At 35.4% G+C, this 19633-nt stretch overlaps 2 protein-coding genes across 4 annotated transcripts; both read right to left on the minus strand.

Moving 5' to 3' along the window:
- Positions 1-4360: 4360 nt before the first annotated feature.
- Positions 4361-13659, minus strand: LOC145640811 (rhomboid-like protein 19). The gene is made up of 9 exons (XM_081692047.1): positions 13523-13659; positions 13272-13407; positions 12914-13038; positions 10400-10460; positions 10116-10282; positions 8497-8602; positions 8169-8365; positions 7938-8075; positions 4361-4646 (listed from the first exon to the last, which is right to left on the minus strand). The coding sequence occupies exons 2-9, from the start codon at positions 13293-13295 to the stop codon at positions 4544-4546; spliced, it is 921 nt and encodes a 306-aa protein (XP_081548173.1). The 5' UTR covers positions 13296-13407; positions 13523-13659; the 3' UTR covers positions 4361-4543.
- A 1593-nt stretch (positions 13660-15252) lies between these two features.
- LOC145640812 (U11/U12 small nuclear ribonucleoprotein 25 kDa protein-like) lies at positions 15253-18518 on the minus strand. Of its 3 annotated transcripts, XM_081692050.1 has the most exons (6): positions 18121-18515; positions 17929-18034; positions 16419-16518; positions 16077-16222; positions 15706-15894; positions 15253-15625 (listed from the first exon to the last, which is right to left on the minus strand). In XM_081692050.1, exons 1-4 carry the CDS (start codon positions 18383-18385, stop codon positions 16127-16129), a joined length of 567 nt encoding a protein of 188 aa, XP_081548176.1. In that variant the 5' UTR covers positions 18386-18515; the 3' UTR covers positions 15253-15625; positions 15706-15894; positions 16077-16126. The 3 variants fall into 3 exon arrangements, with proteins under 3 accessions (XP_081548176.1, XP_081548175.1, XP_081548174.1); XM_081692049.1 differs by having other exon boundaries at positions 15253-15973; positions 18121-18518; XM_081692048.1 differs by having other exon boundaries at positions 15253-15894.
- Between the last annotated feature and the right edge of the window lie 1115 nt (positions 18519-19633).

Consider the following 19633-nt stretch of genomic DNA (forward strand, 5'->3'; position numbering starts at 1 on the left):
ATGGAATTTCCTAAGTTAGACTCAGAGATGATGGTAGGATTATTTTTTCTTTTTCCATTTTTTTGATGGTGAAAGCTTTGGAGAAGAAGAAGTATTGAATGCTATAGAAGAAGTAGGTGAGCTCATAGTAGAGAGTCTAGAGACAATATCTTTTTTAGTAAAAACTAAAGAAGGGGAGGAGTGTATATAAGGAACGTCTTGAATGCAAGTACCTTATGTGCATTAATACTCTAAGTAGATGTGGTTGGCATTAAATGAGACTTGGTATCAGTGGCGGAGCCACCCTTGTGCAAGGTGGGTCACGTGACCTAGCACAAAAACGGGAAATGTTTAAATATTAAATATTGTAATTGGTAATGATATGTACTCCATAGTCTAATGGTGCAGGCTTCATATTTTTAGACTAATGTCAGCGGTTCGACTCCTAGGGGAAGCTACACTCCGTGTTTTTTTTTTTTTTATTTCATTTAGAAGATTAATATGTAAACATAATGCATACTTACAACTTTACAAGTGAGTTCTTAGTATTGTAGTGGTGGGAGGCATTATAAATTTTGTCAAAGATCACGGATCAATTCCTACGGGCATCATTTTTTTTTTTTTTTTCCTTTTACATAATATCTACCACTACTTACTTAGTTCTCAAACTGGTAAATTGTTAAAGGTCATTGTTCTAATTTTTTTGGGTAATTTCATTAGTGACTTGTCATTATCCTTTTCCTTCCCCGTAACATTTAATACTTTTGGAATGTTTTTTTTTTTTTTTTTTTTTTTTTTTTTTTTTTTTTTTTTAATTAACTTTTAGAATATTAATGCATTAATTATGATTGGTATGCGGTCGATAGCTAATGGTGACCTAGCACCCGTAAAATCCTGGATCCGCCACTGCTTGGTATTGTTGTTAGTTTTTTTTTTCTCCCGAAATACCCTCAGACAAATTCAATTTTGAGTTCTTTGCAAGCTGATTGGCTTTAATGCTCGAATAAAAGACTTTCTGATTTTGAACTTTGTAGTTTCGGCTCTTACCCTTCCAAAGAGGATTTTGTGTACTATTTTTAATAGTGGATTGTACTTTAGATTTTCCTCTTTTGGATCCTGTGACTAAAGTCCATGGGCCATACCCATCAGAAATTGTACTTGGATCTTCATGGTGGGTTCCATCTTAAATATTGGATTCATGTGCGGTATAATTCAATTAGAAGAATGTTTGGTAGAAGCAAAGGTGGGCTCCTTTTGTTCTGCCAAACTTATACTAGCAACAGATTGCCGCTTTTGCTTTTCTTGATTATGAACCAAGACAGGTGTTATCAAATTAGCTATATGTTGACAATCCATCTCAACGTGTCCTAATTTCCACAAGAAAAACACTTAAGAATGAATATTCTCATATTGAGCAGCTTGCCAGCCACCGTCAATCCAGACTTGGGTGATCAAAGGACTCGACATGTTTATTTCGATACAAACTCTAGCATATCGTGCCCTTGATTTATCTGTGGCATAATAAACTCAAATAGGAAGACCTACCTTTTTTGCTATTTCAAAGAGAGCTTCATTATCAAAATATTCAACAAGGAGTTTAGGAAAATGAATCCAGATAAACATGATGTCAAAATTTGTGCTTGAAGCTCTGAAATTAGGCTTCCATTTGGTAATAACCAAATAGTGATCTAGGATAAACCATGGACCACCATATAAAGCACGTTCGTAGTCATCTAAGGAAGAAAAACGAAAAAGATAAACATTGTTACCCACATCAATGGTTTCTAGTGACCTTTGATTTTCCACATTATCTTAGCTTGAGTAGCCATGAAAGAAGAGAGAATGTTCAAACCTAGACACTTTCCCATTAAAGTGAGTTTCCATGGCTTTCGTAATCTTGTCAGTGTTTCAAAAGAAAAGCACACACTGTTCTCGGCAAATCATTAGAAACATCATCTCATTCTAGGCTAGTGATTGCAATGTTACGTGCTTCATTAAACCATTGAGACGAGTTTGCCACAACTTCCCTAAAAGAAATAGTGGGGGTTGCAATTGGAATGACTTCATTCGTACTAGCTTCAATCATTTGTTCATCCTTATGATCTACAGGCTGAATTGGATTAGCCTCTTCCATTAGATGGAAGAGCTTAAATTAAAAGTGAAAACAATCTATAAACCACTCTAATTAAACTCCTAAGGTCCTCACACCCCACAGCGTGATGAATATCCTCAGTTATTCAATTAAGCAATTTACAAATTGAGAGAGAAATTCTAGACTGGAGCAAAAGTTTTAATAGTTCCCTGCCTTCTCTACCAGTATGAACAACTTTACTTCTTTAATGTACAAAGAGCCCTGTATTCTCAACTCCTCCATCAGGTGTCGCGCCTATTTGTTTTCACTTCTCTTTCGATACACCTTGAACTGTTTTAATATACTCTTATTGTTCAGAATTAATAGTTGCATATATTGTACAAGTATTAAATTAAATAATCCTCAAAATAGATTATGATAAACTTTTTTCTAATCCTAAGAAGTATGTCACAACAACTTTAAGTGATAAACAATTAGAGTGACTCGTCTGTCACAAAACAATCTTCTTATAAAATCATGTCATATCCTTAATTAAGGTTAAAAAAAATTAGCTTGTAAATTTGATTATTCCTACTGCTGCAGGTGATCAGTCAATGCCCATTTGGTCCCTAGTACATGTTGAGAAATTAACTTTGTACAACTAAACCGAGTTTAGGTAAGGGTCAATAAGCTTTGATAAGGCTAATAAGTATAGATAATGAAAATCAAAGTAAAACGAATGAAGAACGAATCCAAAGTGTATATATACAGAATACTGTCATTACTCATTAACAATTCATGGGAAATTTGACTGCGGGTAGGAACTGCTGAGTGGAGTGATTTACCATCCTGTAGATAAGCAATGTGCTTCCTCCTCTCCAGCTGTTGATCTTAGCATGGAAATCATCCCTTACGATCCCAATCAGCAACCTCGCCAGCTATCAGGAAAGAGAAGGCGTAAGAGGAAGCGATGGGGTGGAGATCCAAGCCACCCAAACCCAACAGAAGTGGCTACAATTTCTTCTTTTCGGAGAAGCATTCAGTCCTCAGATCCCTTTATCCTAATAGTCGAGAGAGGGAGTTTACTAAAATGATAGGAGAATTATGGAACAATCTCAACTCTGAAGAGCGAAAGGTTAGTCAATTATTGAAGCATATGGCCTTATTATATGGCTCTTAAGTCTTAATATAGAAGATTGATTTACGAAATTTGCTTTGATATTTGTTTAAGTGCAGGTGTATCAGAATATAGGGGAAAGGGGTAAGGAAAGATACAAAAGAGAACTCCAGGAATACAACGCAAAGTTAGCAGCAATGAAAGTCAATACAAACAAGTCATAGTTTAATGACTGAAAGGAAGAAACTGTTGTATTATTTGAAGAACACACAGTGTACCTAATCCTAATGCTTACATACGGACTATATAAACTGGCTGATGATGCAAATTACCTTTCATGTTATTGCAGAAGCAGTAAGTAGACTGAAGAAGTTTTAGGAGTCTGTATTTTCCTCATATGTCAACTAGTTTAGTTGAATAAAATTTTGGGGCGATGTCCGATACCAGTAATAAATCAATTTTCAATTACTGCCTTGGTTGCTATATGAACCCAAAATCTGTGGTATAGGATAGGAGCAAGTCAAGCAATCCGAAACACTATAAAACCAACTTGAAAGATAATGTTGATCTTCATGCTAGGTAATGCCGACCAATTACATCAATATTTTATTCATCACATGTTCAAGCAGATGTATTTGACATTTAGCTGTTTAGTAGAGGTTTTTACATTGCGAGCTGTTATAGCAAGGCAAAAGGACACAAGCCACACATGACAGCTTTTGTCCACACGATGGCCAGCTTGAGAATGATGAATAAAAAAATGAGACAAAAGATGACTTCCAATTTTCCATATATCAAAGGTGCCGTTCCATTGCTTTTTGCCTGATTAAACCAAGAGGCTGATAAGACTAAATCGGAGCTTACAGATACCGTGATGCTAGTACCATAAACATAAGAAAGCTACTGCAGTTAGCCTGCTAGGCTCCAAAAAATGGAGGGGGCTAGACGCGGGCCTTGCCAGAAAGGCAAGGCTATGATAATTAAGCCATGAGGTGGACGGTGTTCTCGTGAGCTACTAGTTTAAAGAAAATTTTTAACCATTTATAAATGCACTTTTTTAGTACTTCGGTAATTTCAGTCGGACTTCATTTACTAGTGAGTTTTCCTATCAAAGATAAGCATAAATTTGAAGCCAGTTCATGCTCTTAGGAATTTTATGCGCAAGGCAATATGAAGTTCCCGACGACTTGATATGAACAAGTATTCCTTTTAAAAATTATACCCGAGGGCCAGGAAACCAAAGAGTTCATTTAGTTTATCGTTCAAAGGTCAGACAATATCAAAACTTTTACTTCTCTAACTAAAATTAAGGAATCCACCTCCATAAAATTTACCACAATCATTCAGCTGCTTGCTGAAAATGGAGCAGTTCAGATTCAAACTTCCTCAGAGGCATCAATATGCGATCCATCTGCACTTGTTGCAACAGGCAACTTTTCCGTTGCTAACCTTTCTTCCAGTGCTCGAGCACCTCTTTCCCTGATATATTAAAACAAATGGAGGTTAAGCACAAAGATGACTATGACAGTTTATCCAGTGGAAAAGGAAAAAAACATAAAACATAAACGCAAGCCAAAACAAAACAGTAAGGAAAAAAGAAAAAACAGGTATACTGCACTACTGCACAGAAATGCTTCAGAAAGGAAAAAAGTGCTGATTTTGGATTCAGGGAGATCAAAATCGGACAACACAGATACCTTCTAGTTATAGTGTGAGCTAAGAAACATCTCAAAGTGCTTGACTCAGCAAAGTGCTGATAAAAAAGTTGTAGAATCATATATCCATGTATGGCATAATTTAAGGTTTTCTATCCGACATATCAACCCCAAGGACTAAAATGCAGCCGCTTATAAAGCAGCTCAAACAGTCACACTCACAGGTAGAATCATCATTGATTTGAGAAGTACAGAATTAATCACATGAATTTCAATTTGGATCTTTGATCAGACTAAAGGTTGAGCTATTCTTCTTTCAAATTTAGCGAAGTAACCATCAACTTCAATCCGGCTTCATCTTCTTTTAACCCTCTTCTTCAGTTATTGACTATGATGCTCCAACTCTTCATTTCACCTCAAGTACCCATGTCAGACCCTCGACACTCAGTCATGAGTACGACAATTCGACCACTTTATTTTAGTTCAAAATCATAGATACTTTTCACAAAAAAAGCCAAGTCGGACACTTGAACACGTACCCGTGTTGAACATGGGTACTTGAGTCCAAGTACTATAGGTCATTAATTTTGGAAGTCTAGAATTATATCTCCCACAATTACTTTATCCTGTTTTAATGTCATAATATCATTTTTAAATGTAAAGAATGTAAAGACACACAAGTAACAATGCTTCTCCCTTTGTCTCTCAAAGTTTCTCACATCTTCTTTAATATGGACATCCAAAATTATACTTTGTATCCCTTTTGGTTTTTGGGTTTAAAAAACCAATTTCACTACCTAATACTTACCTCCGTTTTTTTTAGTTAACACGTATTCCTTTTTAGGAAGTTTATTTTTAGTTGACACGTTTCCTTTTGGGGTAATTTTTATACCTTCCACTTACTAGTGTACCCCACTTGCTTTATCATTTTCTCTCATTCTCTCTCCTCTCCTTAATATGCGTGCCTAAATTAAACGTGTCAACTAAATAGAAACGGAGGAAGTATATTCTTGTGATTTGTGAGCACACAAAAACAAGGGATTTCAGATTGTGAACATTCTACTATTTTAAAATGATCAATCCCTCATAGGTACAATTTAATGTTATATGAAAGGACATGACTGCAATAGGTGCTGGGGGAGTGGAATGAATGGCTTGAGGTATGAAGAGAGAGAGAGGAAGGAAAACAAATTGTGACATAGATTTTATGTGCCAGAAGGCTGCACATCTGGGAACGAAAGCAAATGAGTCTGAAAGAAATTTAGAATAGAGTAAATAGAAGAATAGAAATAGGTGGATCAGAGTGACTTATTGGGCATATTTTGATAACCGTTAAAAAGATGCAATCAGGTATCACTGTGCATGATTTGGTACATTAAGCCTTGCAAATAAATGTGGCATGGTGATGAAAGTAGACTCTTCATGGGCGGAGAAGACATATATATATAAGGAGAGGCTCATGTGAGAACACGTCTCTGGTGCTTACGTATCTATAGTACAAACTAAAACTGGAGGATACATATGGTACCAATCTATCTCCCTAGCAACATTAACTTTACATATAATGCTACGGCAATAGAAATCATAAATAAGACACAAGTCTTAGCACAGTTTAAATCATTAAGGGGCATTTGGTTCACATAGTGGAGTAATATACACTACAAGGTACTAAACTATGCAAAATGTATCACTTAAGGTACTCAACTTCTAATTGTATCACTTAGAGTACTATGACCTTCACTGGAGGTAACTTTTCTGATTTCAACCTGTTATTCCAAGTTAATTCGAATTTTACTTTTTTTTTTTAAAAAAAAAAAATGTCAGCTACATGCATTGGGAGAACAAAAAGCCAAATCAAAATTTGAAGAAAAACCCAAATCTCCTAAAATACTCAACAAAATTGGGGGAAAAACCCAAATCTCCCAAAAATTAGAACAAATAACAAAATTTCAGATCTGAACAAATCAAACCACCTCCCAATCCCAGAAAAAAATCAATCAAAAAACCCAAAAACAACACCTTCAATTTAGGCTTAACAAACGAAGAACCTCTAACTCGATAAGATCCCAGATTTGAAATTAATCAAGCAAAAATCAATAAGTCCTATGCCTCAAACTCTTCTCTTTTGCAATAATAGCAAGATCAGAACCTCCATCTTTTCTCTTCAATGCATAATGAATCTCTCTCCTCCCTTTCTCTCTACACACATACACCTCTTCCCACCCCACATACACCACCTCCTTCGTCACCATCTTCACCATCGCCGACAATTTCTCCATCTTTCACCAAAAAAGAAATTAAATTAAAATTAATTAATTGAAGAAGAAGAATCTAGTGGCTCTTCTCGCTTTATCATTTACTTTAATTTTTAATTTTCTTTTTATTTTTTATTTTTTTGAGTATGAAGAAAAAGGGGAAGAGTGGGAAGAGAGTAATGTGAGTTATATATGTAGGAGAGAGAAAGAGGAGGAGACACAAAGTTGCAACAACCATTTTTGGAACAAACTGAAAGTTCGGTACCTTCCAATTAATAATGTCAGAATTTAAATTTCTTTTTTTTTTATTTTTTTATTTTATTGTTAACCGGTTGTTGTGGGTGGAAAACTTTAGTACTCTACCTGGAGTACCTTGCCTGATACAAATGAAACTTCAGTACCTTCTGTGATACAAATTGCAAAGTTTAGTACTCTATGGTGTATATTACTCCACATAGTGGTATGGGGTTTAAGTGGTATCAGGTTGGAACTTGATACTTAATACCATGTGTATGGTTCAATTCTGGAATGGAATCTCTCACGATTCCCTCCTTTTATTTGATACCTAAGGGAATGGAATGGGCCAAACCCACCTCCCCCCAAGGTTTCTAAACCCCATATACCTCATGGGTTTGATGTATGGGTTTAAAATTCATACTTTTGACAACCAAACATATGGTATGGGTTTTAGTCAATCCAAACTCATACCTCATACCTATATTCCGAGAACCAAACACCCCCTAAGAGGCTTTAACTATCATGAAAATCACAGAAGTCAAAACACAATGACAGAGCATCTGCATTGGATGCAGGAAATAGCAAGGACAATTGCTTGTGAAAGAAAAAAGAACACATATTACCTTCGTCTCGATGCCTCAAAGGTATCAGAACCAGGAAGTGGAAAACCTCTCATTTCATAAGCCTTGCCATCATTAGAAATATCAGATCTTCCGCAGAACATCCGATGAAAAATAGATGATATAGGATTGATAACTGGTCTGCATGTTAACAGCAACAAAAGAGGATCAAATGAAGATATAATTAAAGTGCAACTCACTTTTCGAGACCTATATAGGTGAACATGATGTTACCTTATAAATTCTGGGAAGAAAGTGGCAAATGCAAACTCATCACTTGGGTCACCCCTGAAATTAGTCTCTGATCTTCTCTGCAAGTATCTCAGGTAGATCCAGCTCATATATGTACCAAAGATGGGAAGGTAAGCTGCCGAATCTGCCAAGAAAAAGCTTGCAATGATCGACAGGAGAATCATGATAGACGGTAGCCACTGCATTATAATAACACAAAAGCCGTGATATAATCAGAATTTTATGTTTCAGTATATATTTTGCATAATTAGGTGTTTTTAAATTTTGTAAATCTTTTTAAGGATAGTGTTGTTGGGAGGTAAAAAAATACCTTAGCCTTGATGCCAATTACAGAAAGCTCCTGATCTGGGACAATTTGCTTGATACCAACCAAAAATCCTGCAAGCACTCCATGGAAGCCAGAGATTGGCATATAGCTGCAGAAGATGAAAAGGTTAATGTATCAGTAAATGAAATGGAAAGAGCTTAATGCAGTGTAGGGATAAACAAGAAACTGATTTTGTACATCCAGATAAGGTTTAGGACAAGTAATGTAACTGAAGTTGGCTAAAGTCAAAATCAAGCACTTCCTTACACCAAAATGACAATAATGGACAGGCATCTATACAGATACACTCTGATCATAGATCCCTATTTTCAGGACTTTCAAGACCCAACATTAATTGCTTACAAAAGGTATAATACTCATACTTAACTGTGCAGGAGAATATTCTAGTCAAACCTATTTAGTACAAGAAGTTATTAAAACCATAAGATCTTTTAAGAACCATAAATTTAAAAAAATAAAAATAAAATTTAGATTGAAAAATCCAGTGATAACAAACTGTTAATTCTATCAGTAACACCACAACCAAAAATATACCGGCTGCTGGCAAAGTGCAAAGTCCGGGAACTGGGTAGCATAATTTTGTTTGTATGAACTCTAAATGAATGGAAGAGCAATACTGGGTACAAAAATCATACAAGATACAAACATGTGCGCCAAAAGATATCTGATGTAGCTCAAGGGTCGCAAGAGTGGATAACGAGGACAAGACAGAGATGACAAAGTGGAGAGATAGCTGAAAGAAGAGAACTCAGGCAGAAAAGTGAGTTAGAGAGTAAAGGAGGAGAATTGATCAACAAAGAAAATACTACGTCCAGGGCAGAGATAAAAATAGCATGTTAGGCATCAATGACACAAGAAACTAAAGATGCTAGGGAGCACCATCACACAGGAAAGCCTTGCTACTTTGATTGCCTCATGTTGACTATCAAAGTCAGAGTTTTAAGTTACATTATGTCTTTAAAATAGCTAATGCGGCTTTCTATTTTAGTTTCAGTTACATAAATTCAAGGCATTCAAGTGGTGCTTAGAAAGATGCCAATTTGACATGGATAATTCCAATAAAAGATTCTAATCTTCATCAACAGAAGTACAAACATAGTGATGAGGTAGAGGGTATCCTCAGGGTAACTGGACCACACTATTGAAAATCAAACAATGGTTGAGAGAGTTTTTAATGAGACAAACAGAATGAACATGTAACACACAACTACCAAACTTAAAATGATAAATTGCTCCCATTTATCAAAAATACCCGATCTACTCCATATCAACAGTCCCTTTTGTCCAAACTCCAAAGATACACATAATCAAATTAACTCACAAACTCATGTACTACATAATCTTTTTACATGCTCAAAATAGGTTTTTTAATAACATGTGGCACTTAATTATTGCTCCTCCATTTTTTCCCCTTGATTTATGTGCAGTCAACTTGGGACAGTTGATAATGAGATAGAGGACACATTGGATTTTGTATACATATATTCTGCCAAAGGCCAAAACCTAATAAACACATAAAATATGCTATTACATGATAAGAACATAAACCAAGAACAAAGTAAAAAAAAGTCACAGTAATCTGACAATTTCAAAGCACTTACAGATAAACTTCCAGCCTAGTTGCATAGTACAAAGCTATTGCCGTAATGAAGACACAAATGTAAGTAAGAACGTTGACAATAAATATGAACTTCACGAATTCCTTAGAACCCCAGATCGGCTCAAGCAGCTTGCCCATGAAAAGCAGAGCAAATACACTAATCGCCACCTGGAGATATTAAAATTTAGAATTTGAATAAAAAAAAAGAAATATTGGATAAGCAGAGTCATCCAGGATAGACGGAAATAACTATTATAGTCAGGAAGAAAGGAACAGTGCAATTACCCCATATATTGTCTGTTCAGTGTAACCAGCTGTTAGGAGGTTCCATGCAAAAGGAATTGTCCTACAAATCAAACAGACTGGGGTTATAAATCCATTAAAAACATAAAACTATAAAAATCAAGCAGCTCAAGCACAAACAGCATATAAATCAAGAGAGCAGAAGCAATTCTCATGCAACCCCCTCAAGGTTCTAAGTAAATGTCAAAAAAACTTCCTCTTCAAAAAGCAACAATGCAAGATTTTATTTAAACAAGTCAAATGAAGACCTTTGTTATGAAATGTAGCAGACAGTCTCAATCTAGGTGGCAATAGTTTCAGGCCCAAACATTTTCCCTCATTCCAGGCTTAGTTAGAGACTTAGTCCCAAAATTATTGCTCCATGATTATTCCGGCCCAATACCAACAAATCCAGGCAAGCCTAAGAGGGATTCTTCACCTTCCAAATGAAGCTTGCTACAAGAAAAGCTGGAAATAGGGGTCAATTCAAGCGACATAAAAAAAATACAAGAAAAAGAGTCATGAATCACCAATCCATACACTAGGATCCTCCACAAAAACTAAGTGAAAATCCAAAGCCTTCACTGAAGAAGAGAACCCCTGAAACTCCCTATCATGTACTAGCCTTCAAAATTGTAAATCCAAAACATTATCGAAAGAAAAACCATCTGCTTTTCCCTTCAAGCATCTTCCCAAAATTGAATACCACAAACATACCCTATCTAGAACCTCATGAAACATGAGAAAAGATTAGAAAACTATCAAACAAACTTCAAATTAGAACCATGTGTCACTATAAAGGCATTTTGAGCATCCCACCTTTGTCATGCAAGATTTTCTTGAGGACTCAATGCCAAATTAGAATCACAAGGAAAACATCACAACCATAATCCTACAACTGCCAAAACCTTTTGACACCAATTTCCCAAGGCCATCCGCTTTACCTTCACTTACCACACCAAACCTAATCCCAACTCACAAGATGATCATCCCTTGTGTTGCTAGATGCCAGGACAAAATATATTCTTCTTCATCCTCTCAATCTTATTTTCAATAAAAGCCAAAATCTTGGACAAGACCAGCTAAAATTTATGACCAAAGCTATGCTTCCAGAAAGAGAAAAGTAGACCTTACTCCAATCAATTTCTAATGAATCCTTGAAATAGAGAGTTCATCAAAAGAGTTCAAATGTTGATTTCCTCCAAAAGGAGAACCCAAGTGGAGTAAATATGGATCTTGTAGTATTTTGCTAATTGTTAGATGATGGAGCTAGTCTCTGATTTCTATTAAATTCATATTATATGTCACAGATTAAATTCAAATCGCTCACATTTCCTTGTTCCTTCCATTACTTCCAGAAATTAACAATTGAAAACCTAGCAATCTTTGAATGTAATCCTTGAGTTTTGGCGAGAATCTAATTCAGTTAAATCCAAAGCTTCATCCCACACATGTATCAAAGAGAAGAGTTAATAGAACACCTGATTGACTTAGACATCAAGGACCAAAAAAAGCTAAAAATTGCGTTTAGGTAGAGATTAATCCTTCACAATAACATCATGAAGAATAATTTGAGTGAGATTCTTGCATTAATGGACAATTATGATCTCAAGAAGCGTTAAATTAAAATATTTGAGAGTTCCAAACTTAGTTATAAAAACCGCGCCTTAGGCGTGCCTACGGGCCTAGTGAGGCTCGAGAGTTGGTGCCTTAGCTCTTTGAGGCTCAAAATGCACGCGCCTTTGCGCTTTTTTCTAGGCTGCTTCTTGTGCCTTTGCGCCTTATTTTGCGCTTTATGCTTTAAAGCATCAAAACTATTGAGTAAGTTTATTTTTCCTGAAGTATACCAAGAGACTTTGTTATGGGCAGGTTGTCTTCAATTCTAGTGGAGAGAGAAATCCCATATCCTATAATTCGATTTGAAGAACTCTTGTTATTGATCACATGTCCCTTTCACCTTTTCTCATAATTTCATTTTTACACTATTTAATAGAAATTATTACTTCCTTTCTATATGATTAAAATACGCCTCACCTACAAAAGGTGCGCGCCTTCGCCTTGCGCCTAGGCTCTAAGGACTTTTTGCGCCTTACGCCCTTTAAAACCAAGGTTCCAACAAAATTCAAGTTCTTGCCTACATTTATTATTTAGTGTTCACTACCCATAAAATAAATTTATGTACAAATCAAGCTTCTAACACTTCATTTGTACAGTTTTAATCCCAAGTGTCTACACACCATGTATCTTTCCAGTTATTTAGGCAGTATAAAACTATCAATTCTAACATGATACCAATAGTGCCTCCAGAATACTGAATAATATACACACCAATTTATGGCAACATAGCCCCTATATAGCTATTTTTCATCACATATGCCAACTACCACATAGTATATCTAACCAAAAAAAAAAAAAAAAAAAAAACCATATTTCCAATTTCAATAATATAGCAAACATAAACATTCACAAAGTTCTTGAAGTAACATAATCTATCCAATCAAAGACAGTGCAATGTACCTTGCAGGAATAAGAGCGAGATAAGTGACTGCCGGAGGGAAAAGCTGAACTAGAATGTGTCCACCAATAAGGACCACAGCAAGCCCTTTACACAGTTTCGTAAATCCGGTAAATAAGCCCCCGCCCTACCAACACCAACATCGACAACGAAGCAACAACACCATTAAAAAAAATAGCAACACCAGTAAATATATAACAAAAGGCGAATTTACAATTTAACACAATTTGAATGCAATCAATCTAGCAAATTGGATATTCAATAATCAAACGAAAATTACTTAGCTAGAAATATGAACATCTATAGATCTCAGTTAAACTTAAATTAATCAAAATTAAAGTGATGAGAAAGAGATCATACTCCAGAAAGTGCCGGAGAACTCATGTCCTAAGGACTTCGATTGACGACGAATATGAACCAATAATGACTCACTTATCAATGATCTTCGTTGCTTTTGTTGCTGATTTTCGAATTTCTTCGCCTTTGAATTCAAATCCTGAGAATTTTGAAATTGAAAAGAAAATTGTGCGTAAAAAAACTGGAATTACTGAATTAAAGTGTATACAAATTCAAGTGAGATCTAAATTTATGAAATTAGGGATTGAAAGAACCTGAAAATGTTGCTCCCCAGTGTCCGAAAGGTAGAAGAAATTGGATTGAGAAATTCAGGAGAGAGAATGATATTGATGGATGGCGAGTCTTTTTCTCGGAAGCCCAGAGTTGGGAAAGAGTGAAACTCAATTTAGGAATTTGGTCATGATTACAAATTTACAATTTGGGACTAGAAGTCTAGAAGTGTAAATTTTCAGGTTTGAGTCGAGTTCAATTCGGTCGGATCGATTTGATGCTAATATTAAAATTATTGTGTGTATAGTCAAATTTTAAATTTCGTTATTAGGGGTTGGTTTCGAATCAAGTCGGTCAACTCATTTTTTACACCTGTTTTGAAATTTAAATAGCGGGAATAACACGGACCATTTGGTTCATAGGGTGGTGCAAGTTTGCAATTAGGAATGACATCAAAATGGTATGATTTGGAAATTGATTATTGCATCTCTTGTTTGGCTTTGTTCGAGAATGAATATTTTTTTATATTTGACAAATAAATGCTTAATAGTAAGGATCTCAGTGGGGCGGGTCAAGTAGAAAACCCGTTCCATCTCCGCCTCACTCCCGTTTGGCGAATGGTGGAGGGGGGATTGAGATAAAAATCATACCCGCAATAGGTGATGGGACAAGGGTGTATTTTAGGTATTCCATTCCCACCCCGCCCCACTTCGTACCCACCCCATGTCCACAATTTATATATTTTAAATGCTTTTATAATTTTATAAAATAAATTAATTAAAATAATGTAGTAAAAGTATAATAATTTGTAATGTACTTATTTTATAAGCAAGCAAAAAATGTGTAATATTAATAATGATTTTTTTATTATTGTTATCAAAATTTATGTAGTATTGGGAGGCGGGAATTAGGCAAGTTTTAGGTGGGGTGGATATCTAAGTAGGGGTGAGATGGGGTGGTTTTGAAATTGTACAAGCCGGGGTGGGGTGGGGATGAGGATGAATTTTAGGCCCGCTGTGGGGATTGGAATTGGGAAATGGAAACGGGGACGTTAGGTATAAGGTATGAATTTTAAAATTAAATATTGTTCAAATAAATATTGGGTTAGAGACTAAGAGTTTTGATTGTTACAGATGCATATACATATCATACCTTATGTATGTGAACAAAAATACTCTCTAAAATATTTATCATTCTGTTCATTTGTTGTGGTATTTTGACGAGGTTTTGATCTAATAGAAATTACCAAGGACTTTGTGTACAGGTCACCGTTCTAAAAATAATAGAAATAATACGAAGAACAATCTCGTGAGTTGGATCCATGAAATTCATTTTTACCAAGTTTCTCATGGACGAGGAAAATTCTTCTCATCACTATGAATGCTCTAAAATAAAACCTCAATATGAGCTATGTCAAAGCAATTTGCTCAAGTCATAAATCCTCACACCTCCTATTGACAAAGATGTTGCTCTGTGTTATGAGTAGAAATGACAACCTTCCTTTAGCTCTTAAGAGTGCCAAACTAGAACTTCCTCTATTGAATGTTGGGATGAGTATTTGATAGTGTTCTTAAGAGAAGGAAGATGGAGGAGAACAAAGTGCTTGCCTGTTGGTATAGTTGATTATGGTTGTGGTGGAGATTGTGTACGGCATTGTTTGCTGACAGTGGTGACGATTATGGTTATTAGTGAACTTAATACAATTCTTACCAATATAAAGCTATGGTTTGCTTCGGAACACAGCTATGACTCATGAGGTTATTTATCCATCATATACGAAAACTGAAAATAATTTTCTTTCCAATATATTTTGTTCTGTTCTTGAGCTCATGAAAGTCTAAAAATAGTTGGTTTGAGCAAGAGGTATTATCTTCCGTGAAGGATGAATAACAAAAGTGGAGGGAAATTATACATAAATCTGGAGTTATGTACAAGTAAGTGATACATCTGGGGAGATTTTTACTACATTCAATAATAGATGAGCCACTGCAATCTTTCTTCGTGTATGGGACATGTACAACAACCATCATGTACAATTTTACCTACAATATCGCCTTAACTCACATTGTATTGTATAAGGCATCATTGTACTGAGAGAGGCAGTCACACGTCACAAGATGGGAAAAAGCTCTTGCCTTGAAGAAATCCTTGGCAAAACCAGAGGAACCAAATCAGAAGAAAGCAAAGATCCCTCCAATCTGGAGCATCAGTACAAACCTGTTATTACCATTTATGTTGATGCAGCATGAAAGGAGACAAGAAAGGGCAAAAAAGGACAATGGCAGGCTGCCATAGCTTGGGTAGCAGAAGTAGGGAATCTAGACACCTTCCAGGTAGCAGAACGAGTTTTTGCTAGCACTCCAAGCCAAGCAGAGGGGCTGGCTGTCCTTGCAGCTCTTAACGCAGTTTCACAATCCTACTCCAATATTGTCATCAAATCAGACTCACAAGAAGTTATTCAAGGCCTACTAAAGTCATCTACAGCCAAAGAAGAACTGAAACACATTGTCACAGATATAAGAACAGCAGCACGCAAAGTGGACCTAGTAATATGTATCAAGGTAGATAGAGCACAAGTCCATAAAGCCCATATTTTACCTGTCAAGTGTAAGAAGTATGGGTGATCATGCACTCATATAATGTAGCCCTTATGAGCGTTTGTTTAAACCATGGAAAAAACGATGCTTTTTCCTCTTCGTATGCTTCTTATTTTGCCTTGCTGCAATGAAAGGTATAAATTGCACCTGCAAAACACAGGAGTGCAAACCAATAAATCCTTTTACCATGGAACCAGATACATGTGCCAAGTGATGCTTTTATTAGTTTCGAAAAGTCAAATTTAAAGCAAGCACTTTCCAAATTGAGGTAAAAAGGCGCAGTTGTGTAGCATTCCATGAACTCAAATTTGAAGTACTGGAAAGTTGGGGAAACAAAGGGTACCTGAGAATTATTGCGTATACCAAAATCCTGAAGAGCCGCACTTTCATTGAGTAGCTTCTCATTATGATACAAAAGGCAATAATTCGCCCATACATGTTTCCTGTAATTTCAACATATGAAGTAATTTCAGGAAAAAGTAGCGTGAAAGATTTAAAAGTCAAGCATGGAAGTGGGTTAAGAGAAAGAAAACTTCTAATATTTTCTTGAACTCCCAAATTATCCAATTTTAAAAGTTCAATATAGCATTTTTTAACTGTAAGAATTTGTTTAAATGCTGAATACAAAGGCATTATAATGACTTTGAAGTACTAGGTCGTCACTTTCTATACACTTAATTATCAAGCATCAAAATATGTGTGGCAAACAGCAACTAAAACATTAATATATATAATGCCTGTTATCATAGTTGTATCAAGCTTAAACAAACCACTAAAGCCTAATTACTTTGGTGAGACCAGCTTAGAGTGAATAAAATACAAGAATGCTCTAAAGCCTAAACCTATTTTATGCTAATTATTAGTCGACACTTGACAGTAAGAAGTAAACCTTCCCCTGAAATCTAATGTATAATATCACCCAAGCACAAAAACATGAGCATTTCATGCTAAAGTGCAACAATGAGAAAGACTGGTTCAAAAGAATTCAAGAGATAGCAAAGGTAGTTTCTGATACTAGTATTGAAAACAAAGTTTACAGTTTGATAATTTCACTAATCAATTACCCAGATTGGCAGCTAATTTAATTCAGGAAACTGAAACAAAATCCAAGTGACACTGCATTTAGAAGCGTCGAATACCACTCTATTAATCTCTAGTTTGCTACACACTCACTAAGAAGAAGAATCAGTCCATTTGACTCATGAGTCAATCTCACATTCTCACTATACAGGGAACTCTACATCACATAATCACTACTAAACCATTACATTATTGCCAACTTATACTAACTATCAAATTTGTCTGAAAAGTACAATTAGACTACTTATTGTAGAATTACAATTAAACGATTGTTGTGCATACAAATTTTACCAAGGCAACCTAAGAAATGTTCTCTTCTCCGTATTGTCAATTTTCAGCTTTAAATACACCATCATCAAGTACAACAATAAACCGTGATTCAAATCTACTTACCTGCCGCCTATCTCATGGGAGGCAGGTGCATAAGAATGGCACTGAGTATTTGAGCATCCCTCAAACTATAATTGACTTTACCTCATTGAAAGGCAACATATGCAGTTGTGTCCTTATGAAAACATTCTCTAGAGCACCCAAACTATAATTTACCATTATTTGTCAACATGGTAAATCATTTCAGAAGTGTAACTAAATCATTGTTAGAGCACATATTTTCCAATATCTCATATCTCTAACAATCATTCATCTGAGCTAATCCCTCTATTTCCGAACTTCAAATTGGTTTCACAATAATCTTTTTGCTAGGAATGTAGGAAGTCTCATACTAACAATAAACTAAACAATCACGAGAAAAAAAAAAAAGTTAAGAGTAGTACCAAGAAATATGACGATGACCCATCTTTGATTGTTCCATTTCATTAACTTTTTTCTTAATACAAAGCTTCAAATCCTTGACTGTCGCCGAGTTCATGACCACCACATCTACAAGAGCAAAAAAATTTGTCAAATAAGAGAATGCACACCAAGTGTTTGTGAAAATGACTGAGAGAATAAAATGAGAAAATTACCAAAAGAGGTGGAGTCGAGCTTGAGGATAGTGATGCGCATGGCACTGCCGAGCTCTAAGCTGATAAGGGTGTCCACATCTGATAAAGATGGTTTCTTTGGGACATCGGCGAGAATGGGATCGTCGAGTAATGCGGCTAACGTCGAATTTAGCTTTGCCCTCTTCACATTCTCAATGCTATACCCTCCTCCACCGCCCCCGCCGTCGCCGTCACCTTCGCCGGCCGAAGTAGAAATTAGAGAGTCACTCTTCTCACTCAATTCCATGCTCCTCTTCTCTGCTCTCCTCTCTCACAAGTCACATACTCAGGCAAAACCAATTATAGACTCTTGTAGTCGTGTGATTCTTTGGACAAACAAAGGCTTTTGGGTTGTTTATTGAATTTAAAGATAAGTTTTTAATCCATATGTTAAATTTTAAAGAATACCATTGATATTTATTGATGTGTTTTTGTGACGATTTGCTATCTAGTAGGCATGTAATGACTAATAATAATGTTGGTGGAAAGGTTCGATTTAATACATTACAAAAAAAAAAAAAAAAAAAAAAAATTAAATAAGATAAATGTTCAAAGCCCGTTGGGTTGACCCGTACCCAAATCTTTGGGTAAGGGTTGAACGTTTCTTGACTCGAACCTAAAGTGACCCAATCTGAGATGACTCATGACCCGACCCGAATTGACAGGTTTATGTAGTAATAAAATTCTATGGGTTGTGAAGTATATTATTTTAACCGATTATTATATATTATAAATATATGTTTTACGCTTTAAACTAATTATTTCACTCCAAAAAAATATTATGACATAAAAAATAAATTTATATGATAATTTTTGAGAATTATAATCTAATAATTTTTTTGAATAAAATTAATTCAATTTGTATCTCTGAAATATTGGTATTGCATCGAAAATAAAATTCTAAACTTAAAATTTTATCCAAATAGAATTTTAAATTAACTTTTTTATTATCTTATGAACTTTATTTAAATCTATCCAACGTGTCGCGACACTTGGCGAAAAGTTAGAATGCCAAGTGTCGCAACGTCGTGACCTGCTAAAAGTTTAGCTTTATATATTAGTTCTATGATATACTACCTCCGCTTCGAGTTACTTGCAACACTTTCCAAAAATGGATGCTTCACATTACTCGCAACAAAATTTTTTCTTTCCTATTTTAGTAAGTTTTACCCTACAAATTGACATATTTACCCTTACTTTATTTTTTTTAAACCAACTTATTACTACTAATCTGTTTTATTTACAATTAACCTGAGATTAATTTATTTAACCATTCCCACCATAGTTACCCAATTTATTTAAAACTTTACAAATTCCCAACTACTTCCTTCAATGAATCAGCATTCAATTGAAGTTGGGTGTGGTTGAACGAATTCAATTCTGGAATTGAATGTTCCAGAAATCAAACCCAACCCTAGTTCTTCATATACCCATCTCTCTCTCTCTGTCTCTATCTTTCTCTCTCTCTCCCAACTCTCTGTCTCTCTCTCTAATT

The sequence above is a fragment of the Chenopodium album genome, chromosome 7 (genome assembly GCF_948465745.1).
Source record: "Chenopodium album chromosome 7, dcCheAlbu1.1, whole genome shotgun sequence".
Taxonomy (NCBI): domain Eukaryota; kingdom Viridiplantae; phylum Streptophyta; class Magnoliopsida; order Caryophyllales; family Amaranthaceae; genus Chenopodium; species Chenopodium album.

Excerpts from the sequence above, each read along its gene's own strand:
- LOC145640811 (XM_081692047.1), bottom strand. The coding sequence starts at position 13,295 with ATGAGTTCTCCGGCACTTTCTGGA. Across the intron at positions 8,603-10,115 it reads ACTAGGCTGGAAGTTTATCT|CTATATGCCAATCTCTGGCT; the intron begins GTAAGTGCTTTG and ends CATCTTCTGCAG. Across the intron at positions 8,366-8,496 it reads TAATTGGCATCAAGGCTAAG|TGGCTACCGTCTATCATGAT; the intron begins GTATTTTTTTAC and ends ATTATAATGCAG.
- LOC145640812 (XM_081692049.1), bottom strand. The coding sequence starts at position 18,385 with ATGGAATTGAGTGAGAAGAGTGACTCTCTAATTTCTACTTCGGCCGGC. Across the intron at positions 16,519-17,928 it reads GGTCATCGTCATATTTCTTG|GAAACATGTATGGGCGAATT; the intron begins GTACTACTCTTA and ends TTGAAATTACAG. Across the intron at positions 16,223-16,418 it reads GTATACGCAATAATTCTCAG|GTGCAATTTATACCTTTCAT; the intron begins GTACCCTTTGTT and ends TGTGTTTTGCAG.